General features: G+C 43.5%; 1 protein-coding gene across 3 annotated transcripts in view; it reads right to left on the reverse strand.

Annotated features, from left to right (window-relative positions):
- NSMCE2 (NSE2 (MMS21) homolog, SMC5-SMC6 complex SUMO ligase) overlaps positions 1–16,541 on the reverse strand; it is a 212,052-nt gene that overhangs the window by 134,758 nt on the left and 60,753 nt on the right. Inside the window, exon 1 of one of the 3 annotated variants that reach the window (XM_083517047.1) lies at positions 2,620–2,754. The exons of the other annotated variants lie outside the window; for them this stretch is intronic. Within the exon in view, the coding sequence (XP_083373173.1) occupies positions 2,620–2,739 (120 nt within the window). The 5' untranslated portion in view covers positions 2,740–2,754. Of the gene's footprint in view, positions 1–2,619; positions 2,755–16,541 lie in introns of those variants that run through there. 3 annotated transcript variants of the gene reach the window in all.

Below are 16,541 nucleotides of genomic sequence, written 5' to 3' on the forward strand. Positions count from 1 at the left end.
GGTTACATACACTTCAGGTTACAGACTCTGCTAACCCAGAAATAGTACCTCGGGTTAAGAACTTTGCTTCAGGATGAGAACAGAAATCGTGCAGCGGCGGTGTGGGGGCAGCAGGAGGCCCCATTAGCTAAAGTGGTGCTTCAGGTTAAGAACAGTTTCAGGTTAAGAACAGACCTCCAGAACGAATTAAGTACTTAACCCGAGGTACCACTGTACTATCAGGAGCTCAGACAAACAGCCTCCTGTCGGCAAGCAGTAGTCTGGACCTCTTTCACAAGCCTCGCCACAAGTATTTTAATGCCTATGTATTAATGAAAGACCTATTAATGAAAGACCTATTAATTCAAACTAAGCACATCGCATAAATCTCTGGCACACTTTATAAATGGGTGAGATGAACGAACAAACACGGAACAGGCGCTCCAGCATGGCTCCCAATCACAAAATGCGGCTCGGGAATTTTTGGCAATATCCCGTTTCACCCTAGCTCATCCTGAGGGGCACTGCCCCTCCAGAGGCTACAAACAGCATTATTCAAACATGATTGTAAACCATCTTTCTATGGCTGGATCTACACCGATTGCAAAAACGCTTTTTAAAAGTTATTTGGCTCTCAATGCAATTTTACATCAACAGGTTGCTACAGCACTCTCCGGTGTCACATGTTTATAATGCATTTTTAACGCTTTAACTCACCAGTGTACATTAGTCCTGTGTAAAGCGCCCTGAGTGGGACGCGGGTGGCACTGTGGGTTAAACCACAGAGCCTAGTTGTTGCTAATCAGAAGGTTGGTGGTTCAAATCCCCGCAACGGGGTGAGTTCCTGTTGCTCAGTCCCTGCGCCTGCCAACCTAGCAGTTCGAAAGCACGTCAAAGTGCAAGTAGATAAATAGGTACCGCTCCGGCGGGAAGGTAAATGGCGTTTCCGTGTGCTGCTCTGGTTCGCCAGAAGCAGCTTAGTCATGCTGGCCACATGACCTGGAAGCTGTACGCCGGCTCCCTCGGCCAATAAAGCGAGATGAGCGCTGCAACCCCAGAGTCGTCCGCAACCGGACCTAACGGTCAGGGGTCCCTTTACCTTTACCTTTTTAAAGCGCTCTGAGAACCTCTTTGTGGAAAAGTAGTAGATAAGCATTATAAAAAGACGAGCGAGCTCTGCAACAAAATGTTGCAGTGCACTCACACCTGAAGGGTCCTTCCAGCTGATTATGCCCCATAATATTATAAGCAACTCAAGCCAGGAACTGTGCACACACACACACATTTTACATTTCCACCTGAAAGCCAACATTTCTTGGCTACCAAGCGTGTTCAGCCGAGGAAGCTGCCTCTTAAAAGTGTTGTTTAAACATATACTACTGCAAGTGTCAAGAGTTCCCCTAAGCATGCCAATGCCTCATTTCTCAGCTGTCCCGTTGCAGCTACAATCCTGTCTACCCTCGCTACACCAGAGTTTACTGTTAGAGGGAGTGATAAATAAATGTTCAACTGCTTTGACTGGCGTCACTGGCACCGTTAGAGCTGCCGCATAATACAGTGGTGCCCCGCAAGACGAAATTAATTCGTTCCGCAAGTTTTGTTGTCTAGCGAATTTTTCGTCTTGCGAATCACGAAATCCCATAGGAATGCATTGAAAATCAATTAATGCGTTCCTATGGTCAAAAAAAGTCCAAACAAAGCCAAATTTGGTACAACAACAGTTTATTAACTGCTCTTTAAAGTCACACATACTGTAAAGAGCAGTTCAAAAATTGAAGGGAAAATAAATTAACTTTATAAACAAAACATGTCTTTGTTTTTAGACAAAGGAAACAAAGTCGCGAGACGTTTTCGTCTTGCGAAGCAAGCCCATAGTGAAATTCGTCTTGCGAGGCAAATCGAAAACGGAAAAACCTTTCGTCTAGCGAGTTTTTTGTCTTGCGAGGCATTCGTCTTGCGAGGTACCACTGTACCCATTTCACAGTTGTAAGAAATCAGTCTTTTAGTGTGGCAGCAATGAACTTTGGGAACTCCCTGCCTATTGACAACAGGTAGGTGGCAACTTTGCTGTCATTTCCTGGAGCCTGCTCAGTACGTTTTGGTTTCGGCAAGGTATCCAGACACATGAGTTCTAATCTGTTTTAAACTTGCTGATGAATTTAATTAGTTTTTGGGTGTTCTTTGAATACCTCTTTTTAACCTGCCTTTTATCGATAACTGTAGCATTTTGGGTTTTGTTTGTTTTTCCTAAAAACACTTTGAGGTTTTATTACAATTGAACGGCACAGACATTTTGTGAAATCAATAAATTTACCACCCAAGGAACTTGTCTTCAAATATTTGGAAAGATTCGCACATGCCAATACAAACTCAAGTTATAAAGCACACAATAAACGCTTTAAAGGGACGGTTTTTGTATTCTTGTTTTGTACTTGTGAACCGCCTTGTGTTCCTCGTATGAAGGGTGGCATAAAAATTAAATAAATAGATGGAATTTAGATACCATTCTTTCAGACGTGGGTGACAAGCAATACTGGTGAGACCCATAAATCACTGCTTCATGCATTTATATTTTTCTCATGATCTGGGAGCAACTCCCCCAACTTCAAGAACCTGAAAAACATACGAAGTATTACCTACACTGTCACTCATGAAAGCTCTCGGTGTCAAGTTCCTCTCCAGGAGAATTATGATTAAAGTAATTGCGTCCAAAAGCACCGACAGGAGAAGGGAGGCAGTGAAGATACAAAAAGCAGACATGGAGGATGATAAATCTGCGATTACATCATCAGAAAAAAGATTGTCTGGGAGGCAAAATCTATAGAATGATATAATCTGAAATCTTTGCTTTAAAAAAATAATAATATTGAAATGTGAGGGAGGAATCTGGCAAGAGCTTTCAACTAAATTAGAAGAATGCCAGAAAGACAAGGAGGAACAGATGTTCTTGAGTTCTATTCATGACAGAAAAAAACCTGCTTTTATAATTATAGGAAGGTGACTTAAAAACCACGCTATATGTTCTGAAATACCATGTGGTGCTGCTTTTCAAAAGCCACGCTACTTCAGAAATAACATCACTGAAAGCTTTCCACACATCAAAAACAAACCAACTCCAATTGCGGAAAGCTAACTAGGCCCTGGTTCAGGCCTAGCTTTCTCGCTGAAAATTGCTTTGGAAAATTTAAGCCTTCTAGAAAAGACAAGAGAGTGCCTTGCGTCACCTTAAAAGCCTTTATGAATGCACTGCAGCATAAGCTTTTGTGGACCACACGTCATTTTCCCCACTCTCAAAAAAGGCTTGCACGGTCCTCTGGTCTACAAAAGCATCTTGCCATAATAAAACTTGTTAGTCCTCTAGGTGCCACAGGTCTCCTTTGTGTTTTTCTGCAATGGACTAATGTAGCTACTGCCATAGAAATGCTTAAAAAGGGGGATAGTTTGCTTGATTCAGCCCCTTTCCCACTCCTTTGATTTTAATATCTGGCTGGCTCCCTGGTTCTCTGTAGCTTGGGTTCTGTATAGTCTTCACGGTTGTAAGGACTGTACATTGTTTCTGTTGATTCTGTGAAGTACGTTGTGGGTTGCAAGCAAACAAATAAATATTGCATAAAGTCAAATATGAACAATCCCCTATCCTAAGAGCATATGAAGACTCCAACTCCCGCCAGTCCCCAGCCAATGTGGTCAGTTGTTGTCAGAGTTGTTGAACAACATCTAGAGAGCCAGTGTGGTGTAGTGGTTAAGAGCGGTAGTCTCGTAATCTGGGGAACTGGGTTCGCATCTCCGCTCCTCCACATGCAGCTGCTGGGTGACCTTGGGCCAGTCACACTTCTTTGAAGTCTCTCAGCCCCATTCACCTCACAGAGTGTTTGTTGTGGGGGAGGAAGGGAAAGGAGATTGTTAGCCGCTTTGAGACTCCTGAAGGGGAGTGAAAGGCGGGATATCAAATCCAAACTCTTCTTCTTCTTCTTCTACAGCTTCCACAGCCCAGTAATAATGAATATAGGCAGTCTCTCCAAGAGAAAAAGTGTATTGGGATATGTTATGGAAGCAGATTGGGCAATTCACTATGTTAGAAGGACATTTTACTATTTTATGAAAATCAAATTTGTGGTACCTTTCCAGCTGCACCGGCCCTCTGCCCAATTCCAGATAAATTATGGGGTAATTTGACCCAGGTGGCGCTATGGTCTAAACCACAGAGCCTCTTGGGCTTGCCAATCAGAAGGTTGGCGGTTCGAATCCCCGCAACGGGGTGAGCTCCCGTTGCTCGGTCCCTGCTCCTGCCAACCTAGCAGTTCGAAAGCACGTCAAAGTACAAATAGATAAATAGGAGATACCTCCAGCGGGAAGGTAAACGGCGTTTCTGTGCGCTGCTCTGGTTCGCCAGAAGCAGCTTAGTCATGCTGGCCACATGACCAGGAAGCTGTACGCCAGCTCCCTCGGCCAATAAAGCGAGATAAGCACCGCAACCCCAGAGTTGTCCGCGACTGGACCTAATGTTCAGGGGTCCCTTTACCTTTACCTTTGAGCACTACAATTCAGTCTAGGCTATCGTGGAGCACCGTGGTGGTGTTTATATGTTTGTTATCTCACCAAAGACATCAGGTTAAATCAAGCAACACCTTCTTGGCTCATGGTGCTTCAAAGGCAGGAACACGGTGATCCAGGTAAAGCAATATGTTTTGCAGCAATTACGTCAGCTAAGAAATAGCAATACATTCCAATCAGCACCTTAAAGGAATTGGGTAATCCACCTGAGTTGTGCACAGCTTTGAACCAGGGAAGAGGGCACAGTGTGTATCCATGTGTATCCATAACACCTGCGAATGACACAGTCGCGCAAGCAGGGAGCGGCCAAAACATACACGGGCAGATGGGTCAATCCCCAAAACTTATTGACAACAACATTGGCGACGGCAGTCTTCATGGAGACAGCACTTGTTCTCCACCAATATTGGGCAAACATGCTTTCGAGATATTGTGTTGATCAATATCAGCTATTGTTTACCTAGAGCTTTTAAATGTCCAACGTGCTTTCTGACACTTCACCTCATTGCCGTCTTAGCAATCCTGCAAGCCCCCTCCCCAAAATGTCTCCTCTGCTACAGGTGTCCCTCACCTGCAAAACAAATCAGTCTTCTCCCCCCTTGCCACATAAGTTTTGGAAGTCAACTAACTTCGTTTATGTTCATACTGCCGACTCAATGAGGAATACATGGAACTGGCAGGAAGGAAGTTCATGAGGATTTTATTACTGAAGTTAACGGAGGTAGGGAAGTATCCTTCCAGCACTTATCCAAGAGACACTTGCTTTTCTGCCAATGTTTTTCCTGAATGCAAAGCCCTTCTGTGTATGAAGAAGTGTGAAACCACATGCAGATTGCCACATCCATGTGCTATACTGTATGTGCACATGCAATACACACTGGGAAGCTGTGGCTGATCATAGCTTCCTTGCACATGTCTTATTCTTCGGCGATCAATCGTAGCCGAGTAAGATTGTCTTCCATGCACATGGTCTTGACAGTGAGTCCGTAAGTGACTGTGGAGGCCAATTCTGGATCCACACGTCCTTCCACAGTGGGGACATCGGTTTCTGGGCGGGAGGTGATCACAGTGAGCCTTCCTCTTAGCACATTTCTCCCTTTCGTCCTGAGTTCAAGCGTCTAAAAGGCCATAACACCTTTGATAAAGGCTGTTCTCCAATTGGAGCGCTTGCAGCCAGTGTTTCCCAGTTGTCGGTGTTTATACATTTTTTTAGATTTGCCTTCAGAGAATCTTTAAACTTCTTTTGTTGACCAGCATTACTTTCCATTTTTAAATCCGGAATAGAGTAGTTGCTCTGGAAGACGATAATCAGGCATCCAAACAACATGACCAGCCCAACGAAGTTGATGTTGAAGAATCATTGCCTCGACACTGGTGATCTTTGCTTCTTCCAGTACACTGACATTGGTTTGCCCGTCTTCCCAAGTAATGTTTAAATTTTTTTGGAGACAACATTGATGAAATATTTCGAGAACTTGGAGATGGCGTTTATAACTGGCCCACGTTCCACAAGCATACAGTAAGGTTGGTAGTACAATAACTTTGTAAACAAGCATTTTGGTTTCCCTGAGAATGTCCCAGTCCTCAAACACTCTGCACTTCAATTGGGAGAAAGATGCATTCGCAGACCTCAGGCAATGCTGGATTTTGGCATCAATGTCGGCCCTTGTGGAAAGATAACTGCCAAGGTAGGAGAAGTGATCAACACTTTTAAACGTCACACCATTGAGCTGGATTTTGGCGCTGCAGAGGGGTTCTTTTGTGCTTGTTGGTGCACCACTTTGGTTTTCTGGATGTTGAGCGGTAGGCCAAGTTTTTCGTAAGCTCCTGTGAAGATATTTAGGAATGTCTGGAGGTCATCCTTTTGAGTGTACACATACTACATTGTCATCAGCATGTATGTGCAGACTGAAATATACATAGTTGTGACTGCCACATGTTACAATCCACAGGTTAGCCTTGTGCCGTTTCATCCATTAAAGCAGCATATAAAATGTAAAAACTTGGTGTGGCCTCTAGTGAATCCAGCTATGTGGACTAGGAATACACACATAACCACTTTAGAGTTAACTAACTGGTTCTTAGAATCATAGAATTGTAGAGTCAAAAGAGACCCGCAAGGGCCATCTGCTCCAATCCCCTACAATGCAAGTTGCTGCTGCTGGTCTTGTTGGCATCCATCTGTCTTGCGCGACAATAGAGTGTACCTCTGGGGGTGAAGTCAAACCACTGCATTAGCAGCACCCAAGTGACCTCCCTGGGGCACAAGCCCAGGCAGCGGGCACAGAGGTCCTGGGCTGCTCAGACAATAAGACATGTGGCACAAAGGAAAGCAGAGCAATACATTTGGCGCCAGCTTGGCTTGGCTACAGGTGTTGCCCAAAGGAGACATACAGGGCGCCATCCAACCATCTTAGGGACTCCACTTCACATTTGTGATGAATTTACTCCTTAGGACTGTCTCGCCAAAGTGGTGCATGCTCTGGTTATCTCTTGCTTGGACTACTGCAATGCGCTCTACGTGGGGCTACCTTTGAAGGTGACCCGGAAACTACAACTAATTCAGAATGTGGAAGGTAGACTGGTGACTGGGGGCAGCTGCCAAGACCACATAACACCTGTCTTGAAAGACCTACACTGGTTCCCAGTATGTTTCCGAGTACAATTCAAAGTGTTGGTGCTGACCTTTAAAGCCCTAAACGGCCTTGGTCCAGTATACCTGAAGGATCGTCTCCACCCCCATCGTTCTACCCGGACACTGAGGTCCAGCGCAGAGGGCCTTCTGGCGGTTCCCTCACTGCAAGAAGCCAAGTTACAGGGAACCAGGCAGAGGGCCTTCCTGGTAGTGGCACCCGCCCTGGGGAACGCCCTCCCACCAGATGTCAAAGAGAAGAACAACTACCAGACTTTTAGAAGACATCTGAAGGCAGCCCTGTTTAGGGAAGCTTTTAATGTTTGATGGATTACTGTATTTTAATATTTTGTTGGAAACCGCCCAGAGTGGCTAGGGAAGCCCAGCCAGATGGGCAGGGTATAAATAAATTATTATTATTATTATTATTATTATTATTATTATTATTATTATTATTATTATTACTACTACTACTACTACTACTACTACAAAGATAACCCGCAAGGCAGCAGAGATCAGTGTTTTCCTTCTTCTAGGTGGGATACCTTCCTAGGTTGACAAGCCCCACCTGCCCCTTATAAACCCTACCAATAAATATTGGGGAACACTTCCAAACCATGAGAACAATTTGTCCAGGTGTGCAGTGAAATGTCATTTTTCCTCCAGGTTTTTTGTTTGCTTGTTGCATACAGACAACTAAAGGCAAAACTGTTTGGTGTGATTTGAATTGAAGGAAGTCTTCTGGCGCCCACCATCAGACCAGGCAGCCCACAAAGCCCCTTCTAGGTATGCTTCTGTAACTACTCAGACATGAAGGTGACCAGTGAATCGCACTCTGAGCCCCGCAAGATAATCATTTCAGCTAAATTATATAAAAACCTTGTGACTCAAGACTACGCATGAAGACAGCAGCATTGCTGAGGCTGATATACTCCAAGCACAGTTAAAATAGAGGCCTGATAGCTTTCACGGTAATCATTTTCCGTATTGTTGTTTCATCTAGAAACACTGTGTGTGTGTGTGTGTGTGTGTGTGTGTGAGAGAGAGAGAGAGAGAGAGAGAGAGGGAGGGAGGGAGTTTAATATATGTGGCTGACTCGTTTTGTACAAACATATACAGCAGCTTGTGGCTGCTTATCATTTTTTGTGATAAAATAGTTGTTATTGTACCTACCACAAAACTCCTTCCAATGCTTTATATTAATGCTGTGATTCATAATTGGATTAGTCAGAACAATTTACAGTTTCAGGTTGGAGTGGAGAATTATGCTGTCCTATATATTACTTTTTGACCGAAGCACAGCCATTAAAAAACCCCAACAACAACAGGATTTCTTGCTTGCAGCAGCACTATTTAGGGAGGTCATGAGGGCAGCTACACACTTCACAAGAGATGACTCAGCCAGAACGTATATATATGTCACACAAAGAAATGGGTTCGTGCACTAGAAAAGCGAACACTAATTTCTTTACTTCAAAAATCGTGATGTTACGACGCATGTTGCATTGAGCGTTTGGATTAATGGGAAAGCTATGTGTAAGTTTTATGAGTGAACTGTTATTAACTTTTTATTCTATGCTCCTTTCATAGAAGAGACACGCAGAGCAGATGGATGTCAACAACAAGTATAATTAAAGAAAATTAAAAGTGCTACCCAATGAATTTCTCTTACTAAAAAATATTAAGACCATTTATAGGAATGACGGATATTCAGTACGTCGAGCATGGCAATAATTTTATTACAGTTACGTTCAACGGTTCCTGTTAGTTGAAAAGTAAGATCTTGTTTTCTTTTCCTTTGCTAATACGCAGCAACATAACTGAGGAAGTTATGTGTTCTTCATTCAGTTCCACTATTTATGAGTTAATTTACAAAGTAAAATAACAATCTAGCTGTTTCCTTAAGCACAAACCAATGACCATGCCTGGCAATGGCCAACTCTTCATATATCACATTATGACAATTATTGTCAGGAGGTAACATTGGCTAAAAAACAAAGCCTGTTCTAATTTCTGCCATCACCTCATTTTTCAAGAATGAATGGGATTACTCAAGCTGCCACACATTTCCAAAGCGTGTAAACACCTACATGCCAATATAAATCTTGAGGAACTTGTCATAAAGACATCACAGCATCCTACCTGGTACTATTGCGACCTCAGAACTATGAGGAATTATTTGCAACAGGTAGAACAATTGTGATAACCTGAATGCATACATAATATAATCAAAAGAAGCCATTGGCACATCAATCCTAACACCTCATAATCCAATTCCTTTCCCATTATTCCCATGGGCTCTTGCTTCCTATCAACACCAGAGCCACGAGGTAACTAACCTAGACATTTCAAGGTTTCCGGCAAGAAAGACGAGTTTGTTCTGCAAAGAAGGAAGTCAGACTGAAACTCAGCATCCATTTCCTGGGAGAAAACGCAAGAAGGGGGAGTCTATTCCCAGAACTGGGGGCACCTAAAACTACCCACTAACTATATGGAACTTCTGTAGAAAAGAAAACTGCACAGAGGAACTGTATATTAAGATGTAACTCAAAGGAGATTAGCAGTATCGATAAAATACCAAGGAAAAGAGAAATGAACTAAGATCTTTTTAAGCAGTACCGCTGTGCTGAATTCTGGGACAATATATTTTCACTTCTCTAGTAACCGACTTTTCATTTTCATTTCCTGACAACTTAGCCTAATTGTCTGTATGTTTAAGTATATGGATATGTAAAAGTGTGAGGGTTTTCTCTCTTTGCCTTTTGTGTGTGTGCTTTGTCATACGATTTTGTAAAATGTTGATAAAATCATTTTATTTTATAAAAGAAAACGCTGAATAATTGGGGTAATCCCCAAATGTGCATCTTCCCTTCCCTTCCCCATTTTGAAAACGACAAAGGAGTCTCTGAGACAGCTATCAAAAGCACGACTGTCAGAAGGAAAGGTTGCCTGCCCCTTTAACTTCAGGCAGGTAGCCGTGTTGGTCTGACGCAGTCGAAATATATATATATTTTTAAAAAATTGTCCAGTAGCACCTTAGAGACCAACTAAGTTTGTTCTTGGTATAAGCTTTCGTGGCTGGCAGGAGCCAAGCTTGGGTGCTGGAATGGTAAGCTATTGCTTTGGGGGCAACTGGTGGTGCCAGTGTGGTATAGTGGTTAAGAGCGATAGACTCATAATCTGGTGAACCGGGTTTGCGTCTCCGCTCCTCCACATGCAGCTGCTGGGTGACCTTGGGCAAGTCACACTTCTGAAGTCTCTCAGCCCCACTCACCTCACAGAGTGTTTGTTGTGGGGGAGGAAGGGAAAGGCGAATGTTAGCCGCTTTGAGACTCCTTCGGGTAGTGATAAAGCGGGATATCAAATCCAAACTCCTCTTCTTCTTCTTCTTCTTTTAAGACAGTAGGAAAATAGGAATCTGCCTTGCACAGAGTCTTACCATGAGGTCCATCGGGTTCACAGTATTGTCTACACTGGTGGGCAACATTAGCGCCAGATTTAGGGCAGTGTGGGCAGTTCCCCTGCATGGTTTAGGAACTCCTGGCTTTATTCCACCACCACCCCTTTAAAGCCATTCATATGATTATCTCAGATGGTGCACTGACTGTAGGATCCACACAGCCTTTGTATTTGCAGGACTGTAGCTTCAGATGCTGCTAATGAGTCCCAGTTAAATAAATCCCTCCCTAGAATAAAGAGCATGATGCTAAACGGCTCTGAAAAGAGAGCAATGCATGTACTTGTGAGACAGTCTTGAACAGCCACCTAAAAGAAGCAGTATCACTGCTTGCAATCCCATTGGGTGGATGCATCATTGCATCACAGCATGCAATCCAGTAGTCAATCCAGTGTATCGCCAAAACAGAGGCGAAGAAAATCTGCATTAAATTTGTACGTGCTCATTTGTATGTGTAGAGGCAATTTCAGCAGTGATAGTTATAATTTAAATAGAAATTCAAGGCATCTCACTATAGTGGGCTAGACTAGGACCACGTGCTCGGTCTTGCTGCCCAGGTGCTAAACACTGATAGGCAACTTCTCATAGCTTTAAAGCAGACATCGCTTTAAAAAGGATTACTTCCAACAGAGGACAGTCCTCTGCAAAGTGGGACACATGGCCACCTAATCTTGGTGCCTCACTAAGCCTATGTGCCTAGAAATTGCTACAGCAGAAAAAACAGAAAACTGCAAGCTGACACATTCCTTACTTTTAGGAAGTTCCCACATAAAGACAGTATAAAGTAAGTAAGTTTGCATTAATCGGGTGCTACAAAATCTTGTTTTTAAAAATAATAACAACAGTATTATTCTTTCACCAATCTTTCTCAAGAATCCCCCTGGAAAATTAGTCACTTGACATATTGCATTCGCTTTGGGCCCAGGGCATAGTCAAAAAGTCTCCTCATGCAATCATTAATTTATTTATATTTGGATAACCATTATTTCACAGGGAGGAGGGAGGGGGGAGAGAATCATGAGAGCAAAGCAAATTTGCAAGTTGAGTCACACGTGGCCTTTCTGAATCATCTGAGAACCAAATCTTTGGTGTGACTCATCTCTGCTAACTGAAATCAGGCTGCAAAGTTTCTGCTCGAAAAAGAATTAAGAAGGAAAAAAGAACCTCCGCCAACTAAAAACACTCATTTGTTTGCCGCCTTTCTTCTTTTGCCGAAGCACCACCTAAAAATTTCAAAAACGGAGCAGCGCAAAACTGGTTTGTGGTGTGCAAAAAAATGAAAGGGGGGGATTTGCAACTGCAAAGCTAAAGGGCCGATCAATCAGCAAAACGGCTGCCTTTTCCACTGATCTGAAACCAGCTCCTCCACAAAAATCCAGAATCACCGCAGGGCTAACATCTGATCCAGGAGATGGAACAGACTGCTGGACATCATGCCTGAGGCACTGGAACCCAGGAAAGCTGGAACCTAGGGTTGAGCAATAACCTCCCAGACGATTGGGAAACACCCCATGAGGCATGCCTGTGGGAGTAGACTCACACGTATGACACATTACTTGAGCAAACTCAGCCTGTACCATGAGGCGGGCGGGCGGGGGGGTGTTGCGGAATTTGAACCCAAAGGTTGTTATGTTGACAGTGGCATGGCAGCAAGGGAAAGCAGCATGGGAAAGCAACCAAGGTTTTGCATTGTGCGCAAGATCTGGTCCGCGGTAGCTGCAGCTAAAGCGTTGAGCTTGCAGCACGTGCCGATTTCCTTCGCCTGTGCAGAGTTTGTTTCACTCAGGGAGTTACCTGAACAAGGTGGGTCTGGCAATGCACTCTATGCACTCTTGGACTACTGCAATGCGCTCTACGTGGGGCTACCTTTGAAGGTGACGCGGAAACTACAACTAATCCAGAATGCGGCACCTAGACTGGTGACTGGGAGCGGCCGCCGAGACCACATAACCCGGTCTTGAAAGACCTACATTGGCTCCCAGTACGTTTCCAAACACAATTCATAGTGTTGTTGCTGACCTTTAAAGCCCTAAACGGCCTTGCTCCAGTATACCTGAAGGAGCGTCTCCACCTCCATCGTTCTGCCCGGACACTGAGGTCCAGCGCCGTGGGCCTTCTGGCGGTTCCCTCGCTGCGAGAAGCCATGTTACAGGGAACCAGGCAGAGGGCCTTCTCGGTAGTGGCGCCCAACCTGTGGAACACCCTCCCACCAGATGTCAAAGAGAACAACACCTACCAGACTTTTAGAAGACACCTGAAGGCAGCCCTGTTTAGGGAAGCTTTTAATGTTTGATGCATTACTGTATTTTAATATTTTGCTGAAAGCCACCCAGAGTGGCTGGGGAAGCCCAGCCAGATGGGCGGGGTATAAATAAATTATTATTATTATTATTATTATTATTATTATTATTATTATTATTATTATTATTATGTGAAGCCAGGGGGATCCCAGGTCTCTTGCTGAAATTTCCCAGCTGATTTTTACCCCACAAAAGAAAATATACAATACCCAGAAAAAATGCCAAGGAGAATTGAAGTCTAAAGTGTAACCAAATTTATTAGGGCATATGTTTTTGCAGACCAGAGGACCATGCGAATGTTAGAAACTCACATATGTAAGTATGTGAGTACCTTCTGAGTAATACCCCTCCCCACCTTCTCACTATATAGAAGGATCTGGCAACTTCTGTTTCAGTGTATCTGAAGAAGTGTGCATGCACACGAAAGCTCATACCAAGAACTAAGTTAGTTGGTCTTTAAGGTGCTACTGGAAGGAATTGTTTTATTTTCACATATGTAAGTTAGGTGCCAAATGGCTCCTTAAACCAGGGTTATGGTTGCCAGGACAGAACGTCTAGTTGCCATTTTGGGGCAAGATGGCTCGAAAGTTGTCTTTTCCAATGCAACTCCCCCCCCCCCCGATGCAACTTTTTAGTTCCTAAACTTAGTACTGATGGTGCAGGAAAAATATCACAGTTCGAATTCTACAGGGTGTGTTGCTAGTGTGCAAAAACAGGCAAGATCCAGTGATCCACAGGCACGCACCTCCAGATAGTGAAGTCAGGTACTATCCTGGCACCCAGGACATCTTCACTTGGTCACAAGTGGCCAATAAAAGGTAAAGGGACCCCTAACCATTAAGTCCAGTCACAGACGACTCTGGGGTTGCGACACTCATCTCGCTTTACTGGCCAAGGGAGCTGACGTTTGTCCGCAGCCAGTTTTTCCGGGTCATGTGGCCAGATGACTAAGCCGCTTCTGGCGAACCAGAGCAGCGCACGGAAACGCTGTTTACCTTCCCGCCGGAGCGGTACCTATTTATCTACCTGCACTTTGGTGTGCTTTCAAACTGCTAGGTAGGCAGGAGCAGGGACCGAGAAACGGGAGTTCACCCCGTCACGGGGATTCGAACCGCCGACCTTCCGATCGGCAAGGCCTAAGATCCACCATGCACATGGAGCCAAGAGTGATTAAGATGGTGCCCCTGGTGAAGTCTGGCACTCTGTGGCAGGGTGGATTTGATTTAAATCACTAGTCAGTGAGGCTTGAGTTAAATCACTAGTCAGTAAGACTTGATTTAAATCTTTTTTACAGAAAGACTCATTCTTGCTGGTATAATCTTAATATTTACAACCAGATGAAGGTTTCATTTTTGGAATAATAAATTTTCAGAGTGGTTTTTTACAACTGTATCAAAAATTACTGATTTGGTTATACAATTAGAAATGCATAGACAGATAATTATGAAATTATTATTTATATTTGGACAACTTTTCTGCTGTACTTTATTGGAAGGAGAAAAACAATAATTTCCTTAATAACAATTTAAACAATTTATTTAACTGAAAGAATAACATTATGTATCCATGCATATGTATCCATAGAATATGTATCCATGTTTGTTAACTGATGTGGTTTAAACGATTTTAAAAAACCAAACAAGACAGTTTTAGCACACATGAAAAACTTAGATCTGTATTTCCTGATGAATAGCCTTTGGACTATAATGTAGCTTAAATAGAAAACTATCTCTAGAAAGATTTTTTCCTCCAAAAATATTTTATTTTAAAAATCCGATTTAAATACAAAAAAATCCAATTAAAATTTTTAAAAATCCAATTTTTTAAAAAAATCACTGATTTTTTTCCCACCCTGCTCCATGGCACACATTTGCACTCGATGCTGTTGCTAAGCCTAGTCCAAGCCACCTGGATGAGCCACAGCAGCAACAACAGTGACTGTAAAAGCCGTGAGGCCTCGGCAACTGACAAGGGATACCATGCGCTGTCGCCCGGTCTGTCGTCTGGGAACCTTGTACATCAGGTTTCATGAACACATGCATGAGGTGTTCGCCTGGTGCCCACAGAAGCCTCTGAGCCCCCGCTCGCATTGCCCACTTGGTCACGAGATAGCCAGAGTGGTACTCCCCCCCCGCAACCGAAAACCACATAAAGATGAAGAAGGAAGTGGAAAGAGTGACGCCCTTTCTCAAGATAAAAAAATTCCTTCCAGTAGCACCTTAAAGACCAACTGAGTTAGTTCTTGGTATGAGCTTTCGTGTGCATGCACACCTCTTCAGATACACTGAAGCAGAAGTTGCCAGATCCTTCTATATAGTGAGAAGGTGGGGAGGGGTATTACTCAGAAGGGTGGTGGGAATGGGAGATTGGCAGATAGCTGAGATGAGCCTGTTGACAACTCTTAACGACTGTAATAGGTCTTACAGGAAAAGGCAAGGGGTGAGAAGGTGAGAAATGGCTTAGTCATGTATAATGAGATAAGAATCCAATGTCTTTGTTCAGACCAGGTCTCTCCATGGTTTTAAGTTTGACCCTTTCTCAAGGTCTCTTTCAGCATCCGTGGCAGAAACTCAGATATATGAACTAATCACCAAATGACACCTTAAAACCTAGGCTGCAGTCGCCACAGCGGAGCGTCTAGGTGGGATTTATTATTGCTGTCATTTATGTCGCTTTCATTTCTATACCACTTTATATTTTAAAGAGAGAGAAAAATCTCAGCACGGTTTTACAACACATTAAAGCATCAAATAAAACAATCCAGTATAAAACAAATTCAAGCGTCAAGGAAAACCTTCCAGATCCTTCTCTCAGTGACATTTTGCTTTCCCCATATTTGTTCACCTGCTTAATTTATACAGCAGAAGGACTCTAGGAAGGCAGGGTGGCGTAGTGGTTAGAGCAGGCTTCCTCAACCTTGTCCCTCCAGGTGTTTTGAGACTACAATTCCCATCATCCCTGACCACTGGTCCTGCTAGCTAGGGATCATGGGAGTTGTAGGCCAAAAACATCTGGAGGGCCGAGGTTGAGGGAGCCTGGGATAGCGTGTTGGACGAGGACCCGGGAGATCAGGGTTCAATTATGAAGGCTCATGGGGTGACCTTGGAGTCAGTCCCAGTCACTTAACCTACCTCATAGGGTTGTTGTAGGGATTAACTGAGGAGGAGGGTGGAGAAAAGATGAGATATGAATGCAATAAATAAACTCTTCGGCTTACCTGCTTAAGACAGCTGGAGAGGCCAGCCTAATAGAGATGTCAGTCACCAACCCGACACTCACGAGATTTCTGTGCGGTTACAAATTGAACCCACGCCAGTCGCAAAACGTGCCCCGCGCCTGGGGAGTCTCTAACGCTGTTTTCCCCCCCTCAAAGATATTTATTAAAGTTTTTTAAAATATAACAATGAAAATTAAAAATAAAAAGAAACAAAATACAAAATACAACATAAAAACAATTTAAAAAACCAAATACTTTTCCATAACATATCTTCCTTACGCTTATTTCCCCGGACCTCCTCATACCTCCCTTCTTTGTATTCCACTTAAATTTGTTAATTCAGCAAATCCTTACCATTAAGCTTTTACCCATTTATAAACCTTTTGTTTTTTCGTATCTCCT

Source organism: Podarcis liolepis (genome assembly GCF_965112155.1).
Source record: "Podarcis liolepis genome assembly, chromosome: 8".
Lineage (NCBI taxonomy): Eukaryota > Metazoa > Chordata > Lepidosauria > Squamata > Lacertidae > Podarcis > Podarcis liolepis.